Source organism: Peromyscus maniculatus, chromosome 10 (genome assembly GCF_049852395.1).
Source record: "Peromyscus maniculatus bairdii isolate BWxNUB_F1_BW_parent chromosome 10, HU_Pman_BW_mat_3.1, whole genome shotgun sequence".
Classification (NCBI taxonomy): Eukaryota; Metazoa; Chordata; class Mammalia; order Rodentia; family Cricetidae; genus Peromyscus; species Peromyscus maniculatus.
The window spans coordinates 68,270,337-68,287,767 of record NC_134861.1 but is presented as its reverse complement, the minus strand read 5'-3'; the positions used below and the strand labels follow the sequence as shown (position 1 = coordinate 68,287,767).

General features: G+C 43.4%; 1 protein-coding gene across 13 annotated transcripts in view; it reads left to right on the top strand.

Annotated features, from left to right (window-relative positions):
- Positions 1–17,431, top strand: part of Fryl (FRY like transcription coactivator) — a 248,956-nt gene that overhangs the window by 227,106 nt on the left and 4,419 nt on the right. For all 13 annotated transcript variants that reach the window (XM_076546439.1, XM_076546432.1, XM_076546430.1 and 10 more), the window contains 5 exons: positions 3,877–4,124; positions 7,434–7,644; positions 8,831–8,980; positions 9,738–9,836; positions 15,177–15,245. In XM_076546439.1, the coding sequence (XP_076402554.1) occupies positions 3,877–4,124; positions 7,434–7,644; positions 8,831–8,980; positions 9,738–9,836; positions 15,177–15,245 (777 nt within the window). The remainder of the gene's footprint in view (positions 1–3,876; positions 4,125–7,433; positions 7,645–8,830; positions 8,981–9,737; positions 9,837–15,176; positions 15,246–17,431) is intronic.

Here is a 17,431-nt window from a genome sequence, read left to right as displayed (position 1 = left end):
ACATTCATGCATTTCTTCTTTTAGTAGGCAGGGTCCTACTCCACGGCCCAGGTAGTTCTTGAAATCAATGCGGTCCTCATGCCTCGGCCCACAAGGGCTGTCACTACAGGTGTGAGCCACCTTACCCCGCTTAGCCAGTGCATTGAGAGCCTCTGTCCATGCTAGACGCTCTTCAAGGGTCTGGTGGTGTGGGGCTTAATCCTGTCAGGAGTGACAGATAACAAGCGTGTAAAAACAAATTTTAAAAATGTAAGAAAGTAGTCATTGTAATTAAATCTTCTCCAGAAATTTAACAGTAATGTGGATTTGAATGGCGAGAAAGTTAGCCTGTGAGATGAGGCCTCAGCGTAATCCCCTATACATATATGTGATATATATATATATACACACTGATCACATATACGGATATGTAGTGTCCCACATACATATATGGGACCTCTGTCTGTTTCCTGGCTGTTTTATTTTGGTTGGGTTTTGATTTAGACTTTTTGAGATGGAATCTCACTGCTTAGCCTAGGCTGGCCTGGAACTCACTGCCCCAACCCTCCCAAGTGCTAGGATTACAGTCCTGAGCCTGGCATGACCTAACAATATACAGTGGGCTAATGGACTTCCTTTCCAAGTACCGAAAAGTCCCTGGGGACGCCTTTCCTACCAAAGAAAGAACACTTCAGTTTACCCTCTTCCTTCCCTTTTTAAAAGAGGCCTCATTCTCATTATGAAGGGTGGGAATGAATGGGTTAATTTAGGACAGTGCCATTTTATAAACACGCTTTCATTAGAACTGTCAATAAAAGAATGGTTTCTGCAGAGGAATGACAGCGCTGCATCTGTTAGCTGGGCTGGCAGGACACGTTTCCCTGCGTCTCCGACACAGTCAGTGCCCGATGTTCCCAAATCGCCCTCCAATAAAGAAGCATGGGAAAGCACCAAGATCCTAAAATCATAGTTTTACAGTAACTTCTGCAGTGAGTTAGTTTTTATAGGTGAAATGGCTTACGAATTATAGGAACAAATCTACTCATAAATATTTGCCTGAAGATTTCCCCTACAGTGTGGTTAATACTGGGAAGGAAAAGGAAGTGTCTCAATTACTGTTCTGTTGCTGTGCAGAGACACCATGACCAAGGCAGCTCCTGCACGTAAACATTTCACTGGGAACGTCTCCCAGTTTCCGAGCATTAGTCCATCATCCCCACGTGGGGAGCATGGCTACAGGCAGTCATGGCACTTGAGCGGCAGCTAAAGTTCACATCTTACCTCAAAGTTCCAGGGAGAGCGAGAGAATGAGAATGAGAGAAAATGAGTTGGAACTGGAATGGCCTGGACTTTTCAAACCTCAAAGCCCGCCCCCAGTAACACACCTCCTCCAACAAGGCCACACCTCCTAACCCTTCCTAAACAGTTCCACCAACTGGGAACCAAATATTCAACTATATGGGCCTATGGGGAGGCGGGGGGGAGAATTCTCATTCAAACCACCACAGAGGGCATATCTTGGCAGAAACTTTGTGGCTTCTCTTTGACTAAAAACAGCTCACTAGGGGCCGGAGAGATGGCTCAGCAGTTAGGAGCACTTGCTGCTCTCTCAGGGACCAGAGTTCGGTCCCCAACAACTATGGCTGACAGTCCATAGCCATCCATAACTTCAGCTCCAGGAGATCCAGCGCCCTCTACCTTCCCAGTACACCTGCTCTCCCGTGCACATACCCACATGCAGAAAAACACACCTACACTACTATTAAAAATAATAAAAGTAATCATCCAAAAAACTTCCTCTCTGATCCCTTGAAGGCACGAAGTCTTCACTTGATTTCATTAAAGGAAGCTTCAGTCATACACTGCAGAAAACTTTACATGTGGAAAGTGAACCTTAAATGTAACAAAATACGTGTGTGTGTTTGTCCTTGTGTGACTGTGGAATTCAAGGAAATTTGATTCTCCTAATCTGCATAGAAACAATGGAATCCATTCTATTAACCCAGTGTACTACTTAATGAAATCTAGGGGAGTTGTTATCAGTTTTCACTGTATACTGAATAATAATACTTTCCAATAAAATATCACTTAGAAATTATAATAGCGAATGATAGCCAAATATAGGTGTCGCTAATGAAAAGTGGGGCTTCATGCCGCCATGTTTGATACATGATACGTGATACAGGACGCTCAAACTATGGAGGGAAAAGATTATACCAGTAAAATTGTCGATGTCAGGACATTTCTAGCAGTGTTAAAAAAAAATTCTCTCTCCAGGCTCCTAGGTCTGTTTCTTCACGAGCCAATTCTTTTCAAAATGAACTTCAGACAGAAACTACAACTGGATTGAACATAGTCCATTAGGCTGACGTAGGTCCTACTCTGTGAGGTCAAGGTTCTCTGCGTACCACATCCAGACCTATGTTTCCTTCATGTTCTTCTTGTTTCTCTGCCCCATTCCTCAGCCTTTGAGATCTTCAAAGATTGGTCTCTGTTGTCTCAGACCGCCATGTTCTCCCTTCTTTGGTTGGGTGCCAGCAGACATTTGTATGTGGCTGATGCTGTTTACCATATGCATTCCATATGCCAGTATATGCTGTTTCCCTTTGCATATTAGCCTGAGCTAATTACAGACTCATAATTAAGAATTAATTTGTAGCAGAGCACCTGTCTACAACATGCTCAGAATTCTTTCCAGAAGAGTAAACTAGGGCTCTAACTTCTGCTTGCTTTTCACAGTTTGTAGGGGAAAATTCCATTTTTAAGCCATAAAAGGAAGATTAAAAACTACTACAAATATAAAGTAGTGAAGGTCTAATACTAAAAAAGTTCGTCTTGGCTTCTAAAACTCAGACGGTGCAGACTCATCTCCATGCACGTTAGAAATGAGTGTGGACACCATTACGATATGTGCCTTGAACATGTTTTTCTTTCTTAGCAGTGGTAGTTCATTTATTTAGCCAATAGCCATTCTCCTCCTTGGTAGTCACGGCAACATTATGTCAGCACGTGTCAGTGGGTAGACTGGATCCACTTGTTACCTCTGCTGCGCGTGTTTTCCTTATTGTCCGTTCGCTGAGCATTAGGGACACGCAGCCATCCTCACTTAATAAATGCACTTGTAATTCATTTAATTTCAAAAGCTGACAACCTAAAGTTTCCTAATCCTTTGTGAACTCTGTCTTAGCCGTGAGGCTTTATTGGGTCCCAACACTGCCATGAGCTATTGTCTTATTCCCTAAAGCCAGCTCCCCGCATCACAGACCCCAGGAAAATGAACGGAGTGGTTTGGTTTGAGTGTCTTTATGACCGGTCGGTGTCTGATTCTGACTTGTGGACAGCCCGACCCTTAGTGTCAACGGGTTCAGTCCTGACCTTCTCCCTATCTATAGCTAGAATTTACCGTGTTTGGTAAAATGAGAGGAATGACAGAGAGGTCAGATAAGAGAAACTGTACAGTAGTCATGACAGGTTTTCTTCTATAGAAATATAACGAGTATGAGAGAGGGTATCTTAGCAAAGGACATAGGTTCTAGTCAACACCAAGTCCTGTACACAAAGGAAAAGGAAAACAAAGAAAAGGTGTTGGGTGTTTTTATAGAGCAGTTGGCTGTATATTGTAATTTTTTGAATTCTAGGACTGGGGATTTGAATCAGTAGTAAATTGTTTGCCTCGTGTGTGAGGCCCTGGATTCATTCTTCTATACTAGCAAAAATCAAAAGGAAAAAACGAAAAAGAGTGGGATCATTTAAGAAGACAATTGTATATATTCACAATTCAAAAACTGGACCAACTAGACAATTTAAACAGAGATTCAGATCTTGGCAGACCTTTATTGCATTGGTAAACGTCTTTTAGTGTTGTTGAAGTCTGCTAAAGCTGCGATCATTTCACAGGATACAAGTTCAGTATTAAAGGAGGAACATGTTACAGCCTTTGAAGATGAAGGGTCATACATTATTCAAGACCAACAGGATCAGCTAGTGTGTCGAGGAATCCTTGATTTAGAAGAAACTGACATGCCAGAGCCTCTGGCCCCGGAAAGCTACCCCGAGTCCATCTGTGAAGAGGACGTCACCTTGGCTTTGAAGGAGCTAGATGAACGGTGTGAGGAGGAAGAGGCTGATTTCTCTGGGTTGTCCAGGTGAGCATGGTCACACAGATAGGAAGGAGTCTCTGCTTCGTCTCCACCCTTCCCAGACATGCCCTGCCCCCATTCCAAATTATGAATTTTGATTAATTGGTATTTAGTCTATAATCACACTCTCTTCATTTTTAAAGATAAGGCATACTATGGTCTTTCCTTCCTTTCTTTCTGTTATTATCCATATAAAACAAAAGCATTCCATCCCTAAAATACCATGTTAGAAGCACACCACATGCCTGTTTGGGCAAGATACCAAATGGCCAAGTGTTAAAATCAATAGCTGAATGAATTTCTGGGGTACCGAAATAAACCTAAAATGTATCCAAAAATTCTTACCTGTCAGGGATCAGATGTTAGGTTAGATTACTGTAGGAATCCTGAACTACCACTTCATGGTACTGAAGTGTTGTAGAATATTATTTTAAAGTGTGTTACTTTTGTTTATATTGCAGTTTAACTTTGTGAAGCTGTGTTACATTGCCTGTCTAAAACACCTGATGGTCTAATAAAGAACTGTCCAATAGCAAGGCAGGAGAAATGATAGATGAGGCTAGCAGGCAGAGAAAATAAATAAAAGAAATCTGGGAGGAGGAAGGAAAAGAAGTAGCCAGAGAAGGAGGAGGACATCAGAGTCCAGTCACCCAGCTACACAACCAGCAATGGAGTAAGAAAGAAAGGTGTACAGGAATAGAGAGGTAAAAGCCCAGACAGACAGGTTAAGTTAAGTTAAGGAAAGTGGCAAGAAACAAGCCAAGCTAAGGCCGGGCATTCATAATTAAGAATAAGTCTCCATGTGTGATTTATTTGGGAGCTGGGTGGTGGGTCCCCAAAAGAGCAAAACTAAACAGCTGTGAAGGATGATACACTGTTCCCTTCAGGTATTTATATTCTGCACATTCAAGATATAGTATCAGAATGTGAATAATCCCAAACAAGACTTTTCTTCGCTTGTGGAAATTCTGGTGGCTCTTCGTAAGTTTGCACACCAAACAGTTCTATGATCTAAATTAAGATGCTGTCTAATGTCTGCTATTTAAATTCTATAACTGTTTGTGGTTCACCATAAAAGGATCTAACTTCATATATTCTATCAGTATATTTCTCCACTACACAAAGTCAGTGCTCTTGATGATTATTAATATTTGAGATTAATATTTAATAATCAAGTATTTCAGTTTTACAGAAAGACAAAAGCCTCGTGCTTAATGTGGTAAAAGAGTCATAACATACAATGTATCCAATTTTTTAACTCAGTACATACAGAACGTTTGCCTGTATTTGAAAGTATATACTTTAACATTCACCCTCTTAAGCATGTCTTTCTGGTATTACTGACCTGACCATAAGGCCTATGGAGTCCCTCACAAGTTTAGGCTTGACAGAAATGATGCAAGGGGAAATATTCAGGTTTTTGGCATCCTACAAGGCTAAGGCAAAGTCCGTTTATATAGCTGTGTAGAGCGTTGCATGTCTATTGAGCACACACAGTTCTAGAGTACAGCACATTTTGTTAAAATCAGTCACTTCAGTGATTTAAAAACACTAACTTTTTTAAGGTAAACTAGGTTTTTACTTCAGGTGACTATTTTGATATGCTCAAAGCCTTACTCCAGTCTCTTAGTTAAAAATTTTCTTATGTAGCATTTCAGACATGAATACCGTCTGTATGTCCATGACTTGTGCCCCACCCTCTTCCTCCTTCACCTGTTTGCCCCCTCCCCCAGCATCCTCTCTTCCTGACTCAGCTTCTTCAGTGTTGTTACACACACACACACACACACACACACACACACACACACACACACACACACTGCGGAGAGCTCATTTAGTGCTGCTTTTATGTAAACATGTTTAGGACTGAGCATTTGGGATCAGGGGCTCATCTCTGGGGAGATGGCTCCTCTTTATCTGATCAGCTGTCGATCGCCTGTAGCTCTTCATCTGGGGGCGGGGCCTTGTGAGATTTTCCCGCTCACACCCGCATGACTGCCGGTGGTACTTGGTAGGGTTTTCGGCAGCCTTCCTGTGTGGGTCTCACAGAAGCGGTTTCCCTGTCAAGTCTAGGAGATACTTTCTAGCAACAGGTGCCCTGGTCTCTGACTCTTGAAATCTTTCCACCCTCACTTCCTTGATGTTCTTGAGTCTTAGGTGTGAAGTTGCCATCTTGTAACATGAACCATTCAGTGTCAGGACTCAGGTCACATTTTTCTGTGGAGCGTGTGACTGAAATACTGAGGCCGACAGAAACACAGCTTCATCTTCTTCCCTTGCTCTGGTTTTATGTTTTGACTGTCTTGATGTAGGAATGAGAGAGTCCCGAGGTGAAACAGCCACCCCTTCTGTCCACTGCCTTGTCTGCCTTACTGCTGGGCACATGCAGGTGCTTCTGGAATAGCTGAGCTGAATATATGCTCTGGCTGGTAATGTGGCTTTGGGCCTATGATCAGGGGTCAAATTCTGCCTTTCACCCTTCCCATTAGCCCCTCGGGCACATTATTTGATCTACTTAACTTTTTGTTTCTTCATTTACAAAATGAAAACATTATCTAATCTTGATAATGCTATACAACCCAGTCCTTGATGCAGAAGTATACAATCAAAACTTTCCCAATGTTACCATCTATGAAGGGCTCTTCAAAAAAAAAGTGAGGTTCAGGACTAGTCAAATGGCTTAGTTGATAAAGGCACTTGCCACAAAGCTTGATGACCTGAGTTCAATTCCCAGGATCCACATAGTAAAGGAACCTATCCCCATGGATTGACCTCCTCACTCATGTGCTGAGGCATATATGTGAATACACGTGTACTTGCTTGCATGCACACACACACACACACACACACACACACACACACATACAAAGTAGAAAGATAGATGTACTCTAATCAATATTGATGGATTGTTTAGAGATGGTCTCTCTATGTAGCCCTAGCTGTTCTGGAAATTCCTATGTAGACCAGGCTGGCCTCAAACTCACAGAGAATCACTCACCTCTGCTTCCCAAGTGCTGGGGTGAAAAGCGTACGCCACTGTGCCCTGTCCTCATCCGTATTCTTTGTAGACATAACTAGTGTTAATCCAGTAGTAACATATTGTAGACTTGGGTTAAGATAACTGCTTGAAGTAAGAGAGTTCTAAGATAGGAAGAACCTGCATTCATTTGTGGCCTCCCAGGGCGTTCAGGGCTGCATTCTCTAAATTAATGTGTATATGTGGAGAAGAGTAGTTTCTGTTGAACGGTGTGAGGTACTGAGAGTCTGTCCTGTTCAGACAGTGTGCTGATCACTGTGGCTTTTGTGTCTCCCCAGTCAAGAGGAAGACGAGCAAGATGGTTTTCCAGAAGTGCAGACCTCGTCGCCTCTGCCGACGCCCTTTCTGTCTGCCATCATAGCAGCCTTTCAGCCCGTGGCTTACGAGGATGAGGAAGAAGCCTGGCGCTGCCATGTCAATCAGATGCTGTCGGACACGGATGGATCGTGTGCAGTATTTACCTTCCACGTGTTCTCAAGGCTGTTTCAGGTCCGTGGAGGTTAAGGCTTCCTTCCGAGTGCCCATTGCAGCCGTCCGGTACAGTGAGGCTTCTGTACTTGACATCTCAGGCTTAAACATGCCTCCTGATTTTCTTTAACAAACATGTGTTTCTAGGAAGGTAACATTTTCTTAACTTGCACGTAGTACACCTGCTGTGTTAATCAGTTACGGTTACGAAAACCTGCAGTGACATTGCTACAAGACAAGTTCTGACTGACTTTCTGTAGAATGCTGGGTACCATCATGGGTGCCAAAGAAATAAAGGCACACACCATGGTACCTGCCCTCCACCAGCTTGTTACAGGGAGGTTGGCAATGTGTATAATGAGGAGCTAGGTGCTGCTTTCGTCACCATGGGAACTGAGTGACTGGAGCTGCTTTCCACCTTAGGTAATAGTAATAATAAGCGCTGTACTCGATGCTCTTCAGTAAACATTCTCACGCAGCACCACGGCACGTGGATATCGTTTGGAGCGTCGTGTGGGGAAGGAGAGTGTCTAAGGCACAGACAGAGATCCCAGTCCTGTTAACTGTCCTTCGCCACCTATGCTAGCTCGAGTGCCTTGGGAAGCCCAGCAGAGCACGCCCCACTGACGTTTCCAGGGCGCTCCGGCCTCCAGCTTCCTTCGTGGGTGTTTAGTGCTCAGTAGTGGGAGTTTCCACTTAACCTTGTGTACTTGCTCTGCCCTTGGCTTTCTCCTTCCTTACCAGTGATAGTGGCGGTTTCCCAATGCCTCTGACCCCTCCCCTCCAGTCCTTATACCATCTCGGGGCACTAGACACATATGCGTAGATACACATTAGTTATTTCCTATACCCAGCTGGTTCGCCTCCCCAAGCAACCTGATGACCCCCTGCTCCTGGGAGATCACTGTATTCATGCTGATGGTCAGAGCTCACTACAGGCCAGGACTCCTGGACTCAAGCGATTTTCCTCCCTAACCATCCCAGGTAGCCAGGAACACGGGTGTGCGCCACGGTACCCAACCACGCTAGCTGTTTGTTGACATGTCTCCTAAAGAAATAATATATAGAGACCTAACAGATCTGCTAATAGGATTCTCTGTGTCATTACAATGATTTCAGTTGTGAGTTACGCTTCCTTACATAAAAGTGGGGGAAGACCTTTTTTACTTTATAAAACGCTAAACTTTTCCCGTGCTTTTCCTCGTAGACGATTCAAAGAAAGTTTGGGGAGATAACGAACGAAGCCGTGGGCTTTCTTGGTGAGAGTCTGCAGCGCATCGGTACCAAGTTTAAAAGCTCGTTGGAAGTGATGATGACGTGTTCGGAATGCCCCACCGTCTTTGTGGACGCCGAGACGGTAAGCCAGGCCTGCCTGCTGGTGCCCATCTCGAAATGCCAGCACCTGGGAAGCTGAGGCGAAAAGGATGGGGAGTATATAATGAGTTCCAGGCTATCCCCTCTCTATAACGAAAGCCTCTTCAAAGCACAAGTAAGATGACTGTATTGGAGTGATGTTGTTCATTTATCGGCCTTTTGTAAAAAGCAGTTCTCAATTTTGAAATGTGAGCATTCATCTTAACCCTGATCTACATAGGTAGCAAAACATCATTCCATCCACGCATGGTGAAACATACCATTAATCTCAACTTTCAGGAGGCAGGGGCAGGCAAATTTCTGAGTTCAAGGCCAGTATAGTGTACATAGAAAGTTCTAGGCCAGCCAGAGCTGCATAGTAAGACTGTCTCAAAAAAAAAAAAAATTCCATTCCAGTGTATGAAATGCTGTCCAGACTTTTGTGATTCTGCCCTCTCCCTACATGTATAGAATCCAGGATGAGGAAACGGAAGTATCATACTCTAGAGATGTATGTTTGTTCTTTCCTGTTCTCGAACAAAAATCGGTAGAGGGCTGGACCTCTCATTGCAATATATCCAGAGCGCTTTGGCCTGCCCTGCCCTGCTGCAAATATTCCTAGGCTAGACAGCTGCAGGTTTAGAGGAAGCTTCCAGGACCGTGCCTCTGGGGTGCACACTGGTCAGACAGCAGAGTCCATAACCAGCTGGCGGGTATTCCGTGACCTTTCAAGAAGGAAATCAGTTTGTCTGCTTTCACAGCTAATGGCCTGCGGTTTGCTGGAAACACTCAAGTTCAGTGTCTTGGAGCTGCAGGAACATCTGGATACCTACAACACCAAGAGAGAAGCAGCTGAGCAGGTCAGTCTCCTCCACACACAAATCATTTGCGTTGGGACGCTACAAATGTCCATCTGGACACAGTTCACCCTGGACAGACGAGCAGCTCTCCCACTGGCCTTCTGGTGGGCCCTGGGGCAGCTCTTCTTTCTCTGTCCGAAGGATTCCTGTCTTTGGCTTTTAGAAAGGAGCCTACGAGCACAGTGGGAGACCGCAGCTGTGGGCAGCGTGGCGGGAGGGGTAAGGAGTGGGGTTTGGAGTGACCGCTGTGGCCAAGAGCATCTGCAGTCTCTGAGAGAACTCATCTTCTGCCATGGTGGGAGGCGGGGGGAGGGGGACGGGGGACGGGGGACACACAACAAGCTTGCAGTAGAGTATAGATGTAGCCTGCTAAGAAATGGCTCCGCAGTTCTAGTCGGCCATTTAAACACCGGTCCGGTTCCCTAATCACTCCAGTGTGATTTCAGTTGACAGATGCAGAAAAACAAGCAGAAAGATGTTCTCCCACACAAACTTTATAGGCATTTTCCTAAAATAGATGAAATTCTCACTACTAATTGTTAAATATACCACGTTTAAAGACCTGTGAAGAACTGAGTGTCAAACTTGGTTCTTCTTTCCTTACATATTCTAGGTAAGGACATATTCTAGGCAAGGACATATTCTAGGCAAGGATACATGGCACAGATTGTACATGTGGATACAAATTGAGTGTCCCTGATCCAAAATGTGAAACCCAAAATGCTTTAATAACCTAAAGCTTTACGCACCAACATGATGTCAGAAGTGGAAAATTCCACACCTAGCCTCATGTGATGGGTCACGACATAACGTAAGAACTGATTGTCGGAAGCTTAATTAAGACTGGGGTGGTGATGTTAGCGCAACCAGACCGTGCCCCCAAGTGGCTGGAACAGTAGCCCCCCTGCTTTCTGATGGTTCAGTTTATACAGACTTGTACAAAGTTCCCTGCAGGCTATGTGTCTGTGAATCGTGTGCTAGACTTTGGTTTCATTCCTTTAAGAAAAACAAACTTTGTGTATATGCAAATAGTCCAAAACCTGAAACAGTCTAGTCCCAAGCTTTTTGGATAAGGGGCCTTCAAGCTGTAGCTATTCAGAATAGTAAAGTATGTCACATAAGTTATGAGTAAAAAAGTGCCAGTGACTTGAAGCTTCTCGGTCAGATGGTCTGGCAAAGCAGTACTAAGCCGAGTACTGTGTATGATTGCCAAAGGGAAGGGAAATTGGTGGGACTGGGACATGATCTTGGAGTCTGACTGAATTTGGGGTTGGAGGATTACTTTCAGGGAAAGAAAATACTTGCACCAAGGCTCTCTCTCCATATCAGGGGAGTGTGAGCTCATATTTGGTCGGAAAGGCTAATGAGATGGAAGAAAAGATCTTTCAGCGCAGGGAATTATCAGGTGCGGTCAGGTCACCCTGCACATGCTGCTGTCTGCGCACAGACGTCCACGCTCCTGCCGAGGAGCCTTCTGGGAATGGAATGGCTAGGCCATAGAATGTGTGTAAGTCTACCAAGCAGTTTTACCAAAAACTGTTAGCAGGTGGACATGACTTTTCTATTGCCTCATCCCTGATCACCTGGGACTGGTTTTTGTAATTTCTGTCATTCTGGTGGGTGTGAAGTAAAATCTTATCTGTCTTATGTTTCCTTCATAATATTTGAGCATAGTTATCTTCCTAGGGGTAGCTTGTGGGTGTCTATAAAGAGCTGTTTTCTCGGGTATTTATAAGAGGTCTTTGTTTTAAATATAAGCTCTATTTATTGTTTGTGGGCAAGGAAGGGGGCATACTATGGCGTGTAGTCGTCATAGACGCCTTGTGGGAGTTTGTTCTTTTCCTTCCACCATGCGGGTCCCAGAGATCCAACTCAGGTTATTGGGCTTGGTGGCAGTGCCTGTAGCCACTGAGCCATCTTGCTGGCCCTCGGTACATGCTTTTTATTAGATGTATGTATGGAAGTTACTTTTCTTTCTGGGGCTATCATTTTCGCTACTGAATTATCTTTTGATGATCAGAAGACTGTCGGTTTAATTAGACGCGAGTTATCAGTCTATCTGTCCCACTGTGGTTGTGCCTTGTGGGTCTCCAGAAGTCACTGCCTATCCTAGACACTGTGGTTGTTACCGCCATGGCCCAGTAAGTCAGGCCTCTCTGGCCTGCACACCTTTCCAGCACAGCTTACCACCACCCACGCTGCAGTCTGGGACGGCCTCGTAACTGACTCTAACCAACCACCAGCATTGACAAGACACCGAGACTCCAGGACAAGCCTGGAGAGGTCTTCTCCAGTGTTGCTTCTGCCACCAAACTCATCAGGGTATGGGAAGCTTTGGAAAATTCCAGGAGACTTGGACTCTGACCCCTTCTATAAGATGATTGGCCAGTGGAGGAAAAGAGAGGCATCCCAGCTAAGAGCCAACAAATCAGGGATAGTGGTTATACACATAGCAAGTAGGTTTTTCTTTTTGCTGTTATCTTAAGCCATTCCATGTTAGGGTGGTTGATTTTACAGCAACAGGTAACTACTTTTCATGAGGCAACATCAAATGCATACAGGTAATCTAGCTAATGACATGCTAGACCTTCACCCAGAAACTCCAGACATTTCCATGAGAAATGAAAGACCAAAGGACCAAACCATGTTTTTGTTGTTTTTTTTTTTTAATCAGGAGATCCAATTTTGTAAAGACATCATCTATAGAATTGATGTACTTGAAAATCAAACAGCATAATAATGGAAATCCTAAAAATGTATATACAAATGCTTTTAATTATACAATTTTCTCAAACATAGGATCAGATAACTTTACACATATCTGGCTAGCTGTTTATTTTCTGTAAACAAAGTCTTTTGAGGACATGGCCACCCTAGTTGTTTGTACATTATTTATGCCATTTTTCATACCTAGAACTGAGTTAATATTTGCCACCAAGACAACATGCTAGAAGTATTATCCCCCTTCTGGACAAATCTAGAACAGTAAAATTTGAAGTTTTACTTCTAGTCGCTGACACACCGAGATTTCAAATCACTTACTCCCTACATAGGAGTAGACAGACCGTGGAAGGTGACAGACACCGATAACGGGCCCTTTTGATGGTATAATTTACAACAGAGCTGCCGTTGTGTTCCAAGGGAAAGACTGTTGGTTTCGCTGAGAGAGAGAGATCAATGTTGACTCGTGGGGTTCCATCCGCCCAGTTCTTACCTACACGGCTTCATCGCCTTGCTTTCAGTCTCCTGTTCTATCAAGGAGTATCTTTATGCACTTGCTCCACTAGCTGTGGCTTTTGTTTTTATAGGGCCTGTGTGTGCCAGGTAAGGCCTCCACCACTGAGATCTCCCCCCAGCCCCAGCTAGTGTTTGGGGTCCACATTCAGGGTTCTTCTATCTATCCTCTACGGATCAGGTGTGACAGCCTGGGGTGAGCAGGACCTCCAAGTCTTAGAAGGAGTTGGACATTGATCTCCCCAGCACCATGGGACTAGAAATTGATTTTTCTTCTAGCACCTTCTCCTGCACTTGCTCAGCATATCGAGGGCCCCCACAAGTGCCCCAAGAGGAAACCACACAGACAGGCTCGCTTACTAGAGTGTTCCTTTTTCCTTCAGTGTCCCAGCCCTTGGTACGTCACTATCACTGATAACTGCATGTTACAGCCCACAGAAACCTTAGGCATGAACTTGTAGCTAGTACTGTGTGCCCACCCTCTACAGCAAGGGACAGATGCAGAGCTCACTCCAGGACTTGACCCAAGTCCTGGCTGAGAGTTCAGTGTCTATGCTGTCCTTGGACAATTGCTTGCTTGTCCATAAGTTGCTCTGTCATGCTTAGAAACGGAACCTCCCTCCCCAGCTCAACTTGCACCTTCATTTGAGCAAAGAAAACTTGAGGAGAGCAATCAGGTAGGAAGGAGGGGTTCTCTGCGTGACCCCTCTGGGGCATGCTGTTAGAAGGCTAGTATGCAGTCATGGGACTCTGTTATTGGGGATAACATCAAATAAATAGTGTTCTCTAAAATGCTAGATAGGGTATGTGATGTTGAATTTTTTTCAGAACAGGCAGTAAATAATCAACTCTTTTTCCATTTACTAGTTGACTTGGACACACAGGACAAGTAGTTATAATTCAGTGCCTATGCATTGTAGCATGTTACAGGAATAGAGATGAACGCCCGAGTTCCATGGTAGATGTCAGCTGGATTTTGCTGCTGTCAAGAAGTCTGCCCATGGCTTTTGACAGTGACTGCCACCAGCCATATCTTACCAGAAAGGTTTAACATGTTTGTATTCCAAGATGCTGTCAAGAAAATAACCCAAGGGCCAGTGTAGTCTGGGTGATTGCGATCAAAAGGAACAAAAGGTCAAAGAGATTGTTTTTGAAACAGTTACCATTTCTCATTTGCATTCTTTGCCTGCGGAACGCTGAGCTCCAGTTGAGGATTTGAAGTACCTAACACTAAGATGTTTTCCAGGGAGCAACTTAATGAGCTGGTAGTCTTTCTCAAAGGAAGCAGTCTGCGGGGTTGATTTGATTACTTAATAATTTCAAACACACACCAAAGACAAAGCCACAAACCCAGTCAGCCCGAAGAACTGACGACATGAACCGTCAAAGCCCAGGAGCTTCATCTGAAGGCCCTTAGCCCTCACTCTGGAAACTCTGTGGCTCCATTTTTCTACACATCCACAATGCTACTTTATTTTAAATTAGTATCGACTGTAAGAATAGCTCCCCGCCCCCCAGGTAAAGAAAACCTGCCTTTGGTTTCTATATCCAAAATGCCTCAGAGATAGCATGCTTGTCATTTATTACCATCCAAAAGGAAAGGAAATAAATAGAAACAGGATTTGGATGGATCTTGGTTTCTGTTTCACTAATTAAAACTGGCGTGCGTCTTCAGAGAACTACATTTTGCGTGAGCAGGCATCCCTAGCTCATTGCTTTTTCTGTAAGTTACCTTTATTAAATTGACCAAAGGGAGAGTGAATCTTTCATGTCCCACCTCTCACATTTAGACACAAAAGGTCAGGTAGAGACAGCGAAGATTTCCAATAAAATCTACAAAGCGAAGGATCTTACAATATGGAACAGCGCGCGTCCCAAGCACACGGAGTCCGTCTTTGTTAGTAAACTCAGTGTATGCATCTTGTATTGATCCCTTATTGGTGTGCTCCATATTAATGATTGGCCTTGGGTGGAGATAAATTGTGTCTACAGCCAGTGCTAGCCTTTCGGGTCAGTTTCTGGTTTTATATAGACAGACTTGTAACGCTAGTTTTGTTTATTCTGTGATGACTGTTGAAATTGATCTACCCTCACTTATTTCTATAGTGGTTAGAGAATTGTAAGAGGACGTTCGGGGCCGGCGAAGACATGTATAGGATAAACACCAATGCACAAGTAAGTCTCTTTGCTGAGTGAGGACATTGGATGTTATAAAAAAAAAAAAAAGAGTATGCATGCGATTGTACGTACTCGATATTCCTAGAATGTTTGTGAGCCTTTTTTCATTTTGGTTTATCAGAACAATCTTTTTGAAAGTTAGGTTCAGTGAAATATTGGCTTAGTAATGAAAACTTCACTTTAATAAAAACGAACAACCAGCTTGTGACTGAAGCTTAATAACATTGAGTTAGATAAGCTTGATGGGTATCTGGACAGTCCAGGTCGGCATTTAGTCGTATCTGCCTCTTACGGGGGAAAAAAAAATGGTTGTACATTAGTATTCTGTGGATATATTGTCTGGTGAGAAAAACAGACCCTAGAGCAATGTGCTACATATCCACACTACTCTAAATATGAAATTGTGGGTCCGTTAGGTTTTTTTCCCTAGTTGTTTTAAGCAATAGCAACACATTTTCTTAGAGAAAGGCACATCTATAATACCCCCCCCCCCCCGGATGTTAAGACCTATACGCTATTCCAGTGGGAGGAACTTCATACTAGGAGAAAGCCTTCAGCAACTCAGACAACTCCGCACCTGACATTTGAATTCCCACCTTTTTCAACTCGTTACATTTATATATAGAATATATGTAAATAATATATATAATTATAATAGTAATATATAATTTCCATAGAAGTTATCCTAATATAAGAATGAAATCTTGAGAAAATCATACTTTAACTATTAAGCTTTTCAGGCACAATGCCAGTATATATTTCATAATCCCCTCCTTGCAACTCGGTTGAATGGTCCGGTCCCTTCATTATCCCCGTTTTGAAGATGAGGGATGTGAGGCTCAGAGAAGGCCAATTTATCTCATAAGTAAATAGTAGAAAAAAAGATTCAAACCTAGACACATAATTCTAAGCTCTGTACTATTTTAAAGGAAAATTAAAATCATGGATAAAGAAATAAGATGGAAGTTAACTCTAGAATTGAACCCAGTGGATATTTTTAATGATTCCTGCAAGCATCGAATAAGCAAGGTGGAGATGCTGAGTGGTTCTTATAGTCCTTTTACCTCTAAAACAATTCCATAATCTCCAAGACTCGGTGAACAGCTTGAGATGTACTGAGTGAAAAATGGAGACTCCACTTAAGACTGGTTTCTATTCTTCCTTTTATGGCTTTATGCTGCCCGTGCCCGTGTGCCAGTCTATACAAGCTTTCAGTAAATATCTTATTGAACTAATGAAGACAAAAATCTATCATGCAAATATCAGTGTACTTAAAATGTGTGTGTGTGTCAGTTTTGCTAATTCTCAGCTATAGTTTGTGTGGTTGCCTATAACTGTAGCGGCCATAAGTTTTATCAGCGCACGTCCAATCCGACACTGTCGGCGTGTATGTGTACAGTTGGTTCCATTGGACATGCCAACAGGAATAAAAAAAGGGATTTAAAGCTTGAATTCCCACCTGAAATAAACTATATGAAGTAAAACCTCCTGCTAACTGTTTGACATTTGGATTGTGCTCTGCTAATGTTACCGGGCCACTGTTTGCATAACTTACGGTCAGCTGTGTAGAGCTAAAGTTCACCTTTGCTTAGCAAATCCTTTCTAAACGGACAGGAATAAATGTGGTTTAAAAAATAATAATAAAATAAAATAAAGCCCTTCCGAGGAGACTTCAGCAGAGCAGGGTCCAGGAGCTCCATTTATTTACACACCAAGAGTCTGCTTTAATTCCAAGTCACTCCTCTCCATCCCAAGGCTTTTTCCCTGTGTGTTTCACGTACGCCATCTCCACTTGCTTCACACCTAGTTAGGTCAAACTTCTGGCGTAAATGCCATTTGAAGTGTACTGTCAAAACACACTAGCTCTCTGAGTTCTGTCCTGTGGGCCTCAGCTGGAGTGAGACAGCCTGAGATCTAAGAGACGAACAGGTAGGAACATCTAGAATGAGCCACACCAGAGAGCCTGCTGCTAGGTAGGATAAGTGTTTTCCTGCCTAGATTAGGAGCCAATTCAGCCAGTCCTTTGGTTAAAAAAAAAAAATAATGGTAAATTCATTTAATAAGCTTCCCACTGCGCTCATGGAGATGTTATTACAGTTAGATTTGTTGGGAGGACAAAAAATCCTAGATCGAAGAATATTTACAACAGTTAGGGCTCCCAAGATCACCTTGTTCTATTTTTT